Source organism: Anopheles gambiae, chromosome X (genome assembly GCF_943734735.2).
Source record: "Anopheles gambiae chromosome X, idAnoGambNW_F1_1, whole genome shotgun sequence".
NCBI classification, from domain to species: Eukaryota; Metazoa; Arthropoda; class Insecta; order Diptera; family Culicidae; genus Anopheles; species Anopheles gambiae.
Genome location: NC_064600.1, coordinates 23,667,411 through 23,677,870, shown reverse-complemented (window position 1 = coordinate 23,677,870; position 10,460 = coordinate 23,667,411). Strand labels below are relative to the sequence as shown.

Below are 10,460 nucleotides of genomic sequence, written 5' to 3'. Positions count from 1 at the left end.
GAAACAATAGAAAAGAAGAACCACCTATTATTCAAGAAGGTCAACGCGTTTATGTAAAACCGCATATTAGAAAAAATTAGAAAAATTAGATTAGAATTAGATAAGATTAGAATTAGATTAGATTAGATTAGATTATATTAGAGAATTGGTGTGGTTTGGATGTGTTGGTGTGTCAGACGGCCAATCGCTGTCAGCCATCGTCCGTGCGCTAACCCTGGCGCTAACCCTGCGCAGGCCTGCGCAGGAATCGCTGAAGTCCCGCGCAGGAGACCAGCCAAAATCTGCGCTGGCTTTGTGTATTGTTATTGGTGGGTGTTAGCATTTATTAATTTGTGTGTGACCTTGAGACGCTGTAGGAGAAGCTGGATTGGGATTTGAAGTGTTATCGGTGTATTGATGGTTTATTTTATTTCGTGCCGCTGCTGATGAGACCATTCGATGCCCGTGACAATCGAGAGTGAAGAAGCCTATTTAAAACAAGCGTAGGAGAACGTCTAACACTAATCTAATATTTTTTTAATTTGAACATGTTTGATGCTTCAACGACCTTCTAAGCATCATGTAGCACAGTGTATAGTGGCAATATTTTTTTTTTTAAAGTGCCGAAATCTGTCTCGCGTTTTCGGGTCTCGTCACACACACACACAGCGCGGGGAAAGTGGCCGTTCACTCTATCATGTCACGATTCCCCACCCCGCTCGGCGCTAGGGATGAGGATGCGCTAACAGATAGCTCATGATTGCTGAAGGGGAAGGGGGGTTTGGTGGAGGGTGCGTGCTTGCGTGCGCGCTTTCGTAGGTGCGTTCTCGCGTGCGCGCGTTCGTAGGTGCCTTATCGCGTGCGCGCGCGCTTGTCTGTGTGTGTGTGCGTGTGAGTTTGCGCTCGCGTGTTTGTGTGTGTGCGTGCGTTTGGAAACCCCAAAACTATTTGATTCTGATGCGTACATTTTCATCCGCTGCGGCTACAACGTCCATGCATTTTCGATCTCGCTACCTGAGAGACTACACAATCATTGGCATTGGCATCTTTGCGATCGGCTCTGCTGTTGGGGGTATTAAAAAAAACACGTGATCTAAGCAAACGTGCGTGTGATATATTGCACATTTATTTATTTGATATATTGCCCGGCAGCACCAAAGTCAAAACAAAAACCTTCCCGGAGTGTGGACTGCTATGTTAAGTTCTTCTTCTTCTTCTTCTTCTTCTTATTATTATTATTATTATTATTATTATTATTATTATTATTATTATTATTATTATTATTATTATTATTATTATTATTATTATGATTATTATTATTATTATTATTATTATTATTATTATTATTATTATTATTATTATTATTATTATTATTATTATTATTATTATTATGATTATTATTATTATTATTATTATTATTATTATTATTATTATTATTATTATTATTATTATTATTATTATTATTATTATTATTATTATTATTATTATTATTATTATTATTATTATTATTATTATTATGATTATTATTATTATTATTATTATTATTATTATTATTATTATTATTATTATGATTATTATTATTATTATTATTATTATTATTATTATTATTATTATTATTATTATTATTATTATTCTTATTATTATTTTTATTTTTATTTTTATTATTATTATTATTATTATTATTATTATTATTATTATTATTATTATTATTATTATTATTATTATTATTATTATTATTATTATTATTATTATTATTATTATTATTATTATTATTATTATTTTTATTATTATTATTATTATTATTATTATTATTATTATTATTATTATTATTATTATTATTATTATTATTATTATTATTGGCGTAATAGCCAACGCGGTCATGCCGGTCTTTTCAGGACTTGAGTACCACGTAGCCGGATAGTCACCTTTTGCTACGGTGGACGGTTCATACGCGGTTAGAACCCTCGACGGGCATGCAGATGTGCGGAATGATGGCGTTGCCGCGCGACCGCTCCTATCCAGCGGGTAACTTTCATTCTGCCACACTGTCTCCTGCTCGATGCATACGCTGTAGGCAGGGGGAATGATGCACCTCCACGATAAAAAATAACACCGTCATGAACCAGCGGCGGACCTAACGGTAGGCGGACTAGGCGGTCGCCGATGATCTCTACAAGTGTACAGAGTATTAACGACAAGGGCCCCCGGAAAGATGGTCGTTAGGGCTCCGTGGCTGGAGAACCATTTGCACCTCCCCTCCCCCCATGGCGACAACAATTTTAGGGCCTGTGACTAATGATCGTAGGGGTCCCATGGCCACCCCCCCTCCCCCCCCCCCATCCGCCGGCAATTTAAGTATACCGTTCAATCTTCCAACAGCTGTGTGCCAGTACCCCCTGCTCCCGGTCATCAGTTACCATTGACAGGGGCCTCAATTCGTCTTTCCGCCTTTCATGAACACCTTCCTTTCTTTGATCGATGGATCATAACATTCCGGAAGAAAACACATTTGGCGAAAGTGTTGCACACACACGCATGCTCACACCCACGCGCAGATGGCTCAGGATATCTATGTTATCTACAGCATAAGAAAGCAAAAGCTTAGGATAACAAAGTTATGCTTAATGCTTAACACGTTCAGCACGATGACATGTCCCAGGGACTACCAGTGAACTTTCCAGGATGCTGGTTTCACAATCAGGTTGCGTTCTTGATGCTGGCGGAACGGAAAGTTGATGAAAATCAGCGCCGGGCTGAACGTGTCAATGCAAATTAGGGTTCAGCGCGTTGCACAGCAAACCCTCCAGCGTAAAATAGCGATTCGTTAGTCATTTTTATATTGCAGTGTTTGAACTCATTGCGATTTTTTGGTTTGATTTGTGAAAATGCAACTTCATCGCCGCAATGTTTGTTAACGGCATTTTTAGGCGCCACAACAGCTCGCGAGCATTGACCACACGCGAGAAAGAGATAGCGCTATGGAGGGAAAAAGTATGGACGACGGCTGACAGCGATTGGCCGTCTGACGCACCAACACATCCAAACCTTCGACAGCGCGCTTAGGCGAAGGGTATGAGGCGGAGCCAGGGACGGGTAGCTCGACGAGCTGCTTGACAAATTTGCCGTTGGAGGGAAAAAGATGGCATGATAAAATTCTCCGAACGGAAAGATTTCTTCCGTCGCTTTGCGCAGCGGGTTCATGGATCGACATCCCAACATTACAGTAAGAACACCAGAAAATACATCTTTGGCTAGAGCTAGAGGTTTTAACAAAGAAAGCGTAAAAGAATTTTTTGATGTGTTGGAGACGGTATTAAGTGAACAAGATTTCCCTCCGCACAAAATATGGAACATGGATGAAACCGGATTCTCCACAGTATGTATTTAATTTTTTTTTGTATAAAAAGCATATTTATTCATCTCTTTCAATCATTTCAGGTACAAACAAAACCGAACAAAGTTCTTTCTAAGAGGGGAGAACATCAAGTTGGAGTGATATCTAGCAGTGAAAGGGGCACTAACACTACTGTAATTATGGCCATGTCTGCATCGGGGGACTATTTACCACCGATGTTTATCTATGCTAGACAAAGACTTAACGAAGGTCTAAAAACTGGTGCTCCAGAAGGATCAAAGTTCGGTTGCAGTAAGAATGGCTGGAGCACTATGGAAACGTGCATGGAATGGTTCGACCATTTTTTAGCATTTACAAGACCAACTGTAGATTCTCCAATACTGCTAGTTATGGACGGACATTCAAGCCACACAAAAAACTGGCCGTTGTTGGAAAAAGCAAAAAACAGCTTTGTTCGAATCATAACAATCCCACCACACACGTCTCATAAACTACAGCCGTTAGATGTAACGTTTATGGGGCCATTGGAAACTTACTATTCATCTGCTATTGGAACTTTTATGAAAAATAACCCAGGTAATTATTATGCATTGTTACCTATTATTGTGTCGAGCAACAAAGCTCTTTCTTTTGCGCAGTGGAAAAACGAAAACTTCATTTTTTTTTATTCAATTCAAAATTAAATTAAAATCAAAATTAAAAATACACTGACTTACATCTTCTTGGCACAATGGTAGAAAGAGGTCGTTTATCATCACTGTGCCTGTTTTAAAACCACACGCAAACTAAATAACGGTCATTCTACTTAGCTTGTGCAAGTTCATCCGTTGCACGCAACTCCTTCGGGATGAACCTTTTCGACTATCGCTACTTGGCCGGCGCTATATGTCCTTCTCTCTCACATCTCCGCAACGCATCTGTCATATTAGAGACGCTGTTGACAAACAACACCAATTATCAGTTTTTTTCCTAACTATATGTCTTCTTCTAATGTTTCGTAGCAAAATCAGTTTCACTCTATAACATTCCGTCGCTAGTAAAAGAAGCGTTTGAAAAAGCTGCAACTAGATCAACTGCAAGAAATGGATTTTCTGCTACAGGAATATATCCATTCAACCCATCGGTTTTTAAAGAAGATGATTTTGTTGTCAACAATTTCATAACACAGCAAAATATAGCAGAAACTATACAACCATTAGAGCCGACACTAAACGCTACACTAAACAATAGCCAAATTGATGTTTTGCCGATTGCTATGTCAATCCCTTCGGGTATGTATTAAAAATTATTATTTTTACGTTTGAATTAATTTTGTATGTTATTCTAACATCACGTTACTTTTTGTTTATTTTGACACAGCAGACTCAGATAATAATAGCATTCCTTCACCTGTCTGCACACCAGCACAAAAACAGAAACCACGCCGAAATCGACAAGGAAAATCTGCAGAGCTTACTTCAAATAAATAGAGGACGAATCTTTTACAACAAGTTGCATTAAAAGATGTATCAAACATTAAAAAAAGAAACAAAACTCAGTAAAAAAATCAAACAATGATACAAAATATCCTGTGCTATAAGTGTGGCGATGTATTTAGCACGTCAAAAAATTGTGAAGCTTGGACAACATGCTGTTTTTGCTTAAAATGGTTCCATGCAACTTGTTGCCTAGAATGCGAAACATGTAAATAATGTTGGAATTCGTTCATCTTACCAAAACAATAAAAATATGATGTATATTATAATTTAAATAAAATCATGAAATCAATTGCTATTAATTTTGGAATAAATGGATTTATATTTCGTGATTTAAGTGTTTATTTGAACTATTAAATCTAGGTACTCCATAGTGTTTTTGTATCGTATTAGCATTATGAAACTTTAGTGATACAGACTGCAACCATATGGGAGTGATTGGTTTTGGTAAAAGGCATTTAAAATGTAATAATATAGTATAATGTTATAATATCCAATAATTAAAATGTAGCTCCGTGAAATTTATGGAAATTATACTAACCCATTCCTGACGAGACTTGATTTCAAAATCAACCATACAATCGTATTATAGGCTGATAGACATACTAGACGGGTACCGTGGTACAGTCATCAGCTCATAAAACTTAACAACATGCCCGTCGTAGGATCGAGAGTTCAAGCCCCATGCGAACCGTCTTTTATAGTAAGAACTGACTATTCGGATCTTTCGACGATCGGCAAAGTACGTCTAAGGATGACGAACAGTCTAATTTCGAGATGGTGGTTCTTAAACGTTTATGAATTTCATAGAACTTTCACACATGTTTGCCCTTAGTTAATCTATTAAGCGCTTGGCACTCTTAGAACTTTTGTAAGTCTCAAAAACTTGGAAAACCGGTACGACCGCAAAGATTGTTCTACCGAGTAGAAAACGAAGGCATATTAGAAGTAAGAAGACTTATGCCAAACACGAAGCTTACCTCGGATTGACTGGTGCCATCAAAGGCTTAAGTTAAACACTGTCTTTATTTGCTGTAATTTTTCCCCATTTATACGTAACCATTTATACGTAATTTATAATTAATTCCAAAACATTTACATTTTCTAAAAATGCTACGTCGTCAACATTCCGATCGGCCACTGATCGGACACGTGATTGCGGCATTGTTTGTCGGCGCAGCCAAACCGTTTTGATCGTTCGATTGAGCGGATGACTCCCGCTGCGCAGAGCGATCGAAAACTTCTCATACTCAAACTCCCAACCCGCAAAAGCTCATTTTCGCCGCGATTCTCGACCAAGCGAAAATAAAAATTATGCCATTTGTATGGGGCGAACACACACACACAAATTATGGTGGCTGATTATGGATGGGAAGATTATGGTTCTGCCTTCTGTTTCGCTCTCGCTCACAGACGATGGTGTCCCATCGCATTCTCACCATGTTATAGGCCAAAGCTGTGGTTGTTGCTGCTCTTTCTCGCAAGTGAGGGAGTTTTCTTTCTCCTTGTTATTCCCATGTGTGGCATTGGCTGCGAACGATCGCCATCCCCGCGATCGATTGATTTGAAGCGGAATATTTTAGTAGCAAGCAGGTGATCATAGTGTCGAAAGTTTAATTGTACAAACGATAATTTAAACTCTATTTAAAATGTCGACAAAGAGATGGCGCAGTACAGGTGGTTTAAACTACACCCGCAACAAGAGGATGCGTATGTTTGATGCTGAGTGGGAAAACGAGCTGCGTAAGGATAACGCTCGTCCTTCGACATCGGCTCAAATTCCATCGGCTGGTATGTCTTGCAGCCGGCTGTACATTTTTAGATGTAAAGTAATTTAAGTTTTACGTTTACATCAGATGCACCGATACCTGCGGCTGAAGCTTTGCCAGAAAGCGTGTCACAGGAAGCGCAAGAAGACGAAGAAAGCATTCCTGTGGGTAATGAGGATAGCGATGATGGAGCTGATAGCTCTAGCAACGATGACCTCTTCAGCGACTTTAGTGAGGACAGCGAATGCAGTGCCGACAGCTTGGATGGCAGAAATGTCCAGTTCAGGGACAAACTTAGGCGCTGGGCGCTTTCTTGCAACCTCACCCATTTTGCTGTAGGTTCTCTTCTTACCTTACTCAAAGAGGAAACAAGTTTTAAGTTGCCAAAGGATCCACGGACTCTTTTAAAAACACCGAAAGCAACGTCCAATGTGATAGAAAACATCGGAGGGGGCGAGTTTTGGTACAACGGTGTTGCAAATTGTCTGACATCGTACTTCACGTAAGCAAATGTAGCTGCTTTTTTGCAATTCAATTTTTAACAACCCATTTTTAACCCACCCTTTTTAGGAACATTAAACCCAAAGCATCAACTTTTTGGTTAGATTTTGCTATGGACGGATTGCCCATCCATAAGAGCGGCCCTACACAATTGTGGCCGATTTTGATGCGAGTAACCGATGTTCCGCAAGCACCAGTATTTGTTGTGGCTCTTTTTTGTGGAAAAACTAAACCAGCGAGCGCGGAAGATTATCTTCGGCAGCTGGTTACAGAGCTGAATCAGCTGCAGTCAACGTGTATAGTGTTGAGCGGAATACAAGTCAAAATCCGTGTACGCGCCATCATCGCCGACACTCCAGCGCGTGCTTTTATCAAAGGTAACTAACGACAGAACAAAGGCATCCTTTCTATCTTTTAATGTGGTATTGCTATTCACAGGCGTTATATCACACAACGGCTATGACTCCTGCCTTAAGTGCACAGAGCACTCTGTGTACGATGAAGTCACGCATCGGATGTACTTTTCCGGAGTTGATGCACCGAAGAGAATAGCCAAAGAGTTTAAGGAAGGGAAGTACAAACGTCATTGTAAAAATACCACCCCGCTCACTGCCTTAGACTTTTTCGACATTATCGACGATGTTCCAACTACCGATCGACTGCATCTGATTGATCTTGGAGTAATGCGCTACCTGATGAGGTCGTGGAAAAAAGGTACATTTGGACAACTCTACAAATGGAATCTGGAGGATATAGAATATATATCGAGCGTTATGGACAAGGTGAAGCTACCTTCAGAAGTACCACGAAAGCTACGCAGTATTCATTACTTAAAATTCTGGAAAGGTGCAGAATTTAAAAATTTCTTGCATTACCCCAGCATTGTTGCACTGAAGGATACTCTTCCAGAAGCAGCATATGAACACTTTAAATTATTTTTCTGCGCTATCACTATTTTTTCGTCCCCAGCTCATGAGCAACACTATGAGCTGGCACACGAAATGCTACTTAAATTTGTGCGTGATTATGCCACACTGTACGGGGAATGCTTTATCTCCAGCAATGTGCACAATTTAAAGCACGTATACGATGATGTGTGTAGCTTTGGATCGTTCGACGAATATTCAACCTACGTTTACGAAAGTGCACTTCAAGTGATAAAACATTTGATACGCACTGGCAATAACATCATGCCACAGGTTATAAACCGCATTAAAGAAATAGCAAGAATGCTAAACGAGCACCTCGCAACAGTTGCTCAGGATTCGCAACAATATCCTGCTATCGTCAATAAAGGAAGTGGCATGAATGTACACATAAGAAAAAACTTTACGCTAAAAAAGGGACAGCGCGACCAATGGTTCATGCTGAATAATGATATTATCATGAAATTTTCTAATGCAACGCTATCCGATTCAAAAGTTACTGTAGAAGGCCAGTATTTTCTAAAACAAAGGTCCTATTTCATGAAACCATGTAACTCCGCATTGTTGCATATTTATGCTACAAAACTGAACGACCTTTCTACCTACACGCATATGGTTTCAGTTGATGAAATCAAATGCAAGTTGGTTACAATCAACATTGACGAAGAAAGCATGCTAGTGATTCCATTATTGCACACATTAGAGAATTAGCTTGTAAATAGAATGTAAATAGAATTAGACCATATAGATTTAGCTTGCATTAATTTAAATAGATCTAGATCATATAGATGATATTTAGGTTTGTTGAATTTTGTTGACCGTGTATTAGAACTGTACACAAAAATAAATATGAACAAGAAGCATGTAACACAAATACAATACAACAACCTCGGCCACGTGACAGCCCTTCCGAGAGCCCTGCTCAATCGACTGCTCTCTACTAGTGTTGGGTTATACGATTAATTTCACGACCCGGCCCGGAGTCGGGTGCGAGCCAGCCGGAATCGATTCCGACCCGTGGGTGCAGCGGGTGCGCTTGATCGAAGTTGGAATCAAATCCGACCCACGGGTGCAACGAGTTGGAGTGGACCCGAAAGATCAGTAGGTGCAATAAAGCATAAGCGAGTCCAACTCGTTGGTGCAACGAGTTCGGGTTGGGTCGGTAGGTAGGTTCAATACCCGACCCGAAATCGCTGCACCAACAGGTTGGAGTCAATCTGATCTTTCGTGTCGACCCCAACTCGCTGCACCCGCGGGTCGGAATGAGCCCCCTTTGGCCCGACCCAACCCGAACTCGTTGCACCAACGAGTTAGACTCGCTTATGCTGTCTCGCACCTACCGGAGTCGTTGCACCCACTGAACCTACTTGTACCTTTCGGGTCGACCCGAACGACTCCGGGTCGCTTACGGATGGCTCCGACCCGATAGGTTCGGGTCGACCCGCCCATCACTATTCTCTACCCTCGTCCTCAGCGCACGAAACATACTCAGATGCATCCGCTTAGAATAGGCTAGCATATTGCAATGCAGGAAATGCATTTGCACATTTCGTCACGTACGTACAATGTTAATTTTTGTTTGTCTTGCATGTGTGTGATTTCGTAGAAATAAAAATGAACGAATGAAAATTAACAAAACTTGTTGAAATGCCTTTTTTATATTTTTTAATATTTTCATATTCACATATCGACTTAACATTATAGAATTCTATTTAAAGAGAGAGAAAAAAAATCGTTTTTAAACTAAGCTGTTAGGTAGCGAGCTCCTACTTAAGCAGCTCGTTTGTCTATACCCCTGTATATTGACTCGATTTTTCGCATGTTTTAGTTTTTTTTCAAAAAACCTCGTTAACTCTGCATCTGTACACGTATTAAATTCGGTACTTCCTACTGCTTTAAAAAGTCTCAAAATATTAGTTTGCGCTGCCATTGCTATTTTTCTTATGCCTTGTCTTGATGCTCCCTTCCAGCTGCATTCCGGAACGAATTTGCGATCGAACACTAAATCAAGCGTGTCGTGCAAGCGATTTTCAACATTTAGCCGATGTACGGATGCATTAATTCCCTTTTTTATATTGTTGAAATAATCCTCACTTGCCAATGCATTTTCAAATACCGATAGCTCTTCAGCAGAAGATATTTTGCTCAGAGAAAACTCTTCACTATCGTTCCTACGATCCACACATTGCTGCATGGATTCCTTGATTGCAGAAACAATTGTGTCCACCGTAGCTAGCTTTTTATCAAGTTTGGCGCACATGATATTTTGCTCTTTTTGCTCGCGTCTAATTTCTTCGACGTTTAAAAAAATCTCGTCGATTCTTTCATGCATTCGCTGTAGCATGTTCATAATATCCTCATTTGTGACAGATGGCCTAGATTGTGTGGCCGGCGTTTCTGTAAAAATATGTTTAGACAGAAAAAGAAAATTACCAAACTGCTTGCCTCAGTTACG

General features: G+C 39.8%; 1 protein-coding gene across 2 annotated transcripts; it reads left to right on the top strand.

The window, feature by feature from the left end:
• Positions 1-1,752: 1,752 nt before the first annotated feature.
• LOC133392785 (uncharacterized) lies at positions 1,753-9,632 on the top strand. Of its 2 annotated transcripts, none has more exons than XM_061654178.1 (7): positions 1,753-3,355; positions 3,418-3,910; positions 4,336-4,605; positions 4,694-6,600; positions 6,666-7,080; positions 7,149-7,456; positions 7,518-9,632. In XM_061654178.1, the coding sequence occupies exons 4-7, from the start codon at positions 6,459-6,461 to the stop codon at positions 8,714-8,716; spliced, it is 2,064 nt and encodes a 687-aa protein (XP_061510162.1). In that variant the 5' UTR covers positions 1,753-3,355; positions 3,418-3,910; positions 4,336-4,605; positions 4,694-6,458; the 3' UTR covers positions 8,717-9,632. The 2 variants fall into 2 exon arrangements, with proteins under 2 accessions (XP_061510162.1, XP_061510154.1); XM_061654170.1 differs by having other exon boundaries at positions 1,754-3,355; positions 4,697-6,600.
• Positions 9,633-10,460: the final 828 nt, after the last annotated feature.

Bases quoted from the DNA above. Each gene is read 5' to 3' on its own strand.
- LOC133392785 (XM_061654178.1), top strand. From the start codon at position 6,459: ATGTCGACAAAGAGATGGCGCAGTACAGGTGGTTTAAACTACACCCGC. The intron at 6,601-6,665 runs GTATGTCTTGCA...CGTTTACATCAG, and splicing joins GGCTCAAATTCCATCGGCTG to ATGCACCGATACCTGCGGCT. The intron at 7,081-7,148 runs GTAAGCAAATGT...CACCCTTTTTAG, and splicing joins TGTCTGACATCGTACTTCAC to GAACATTAAACCCAAAGCAT.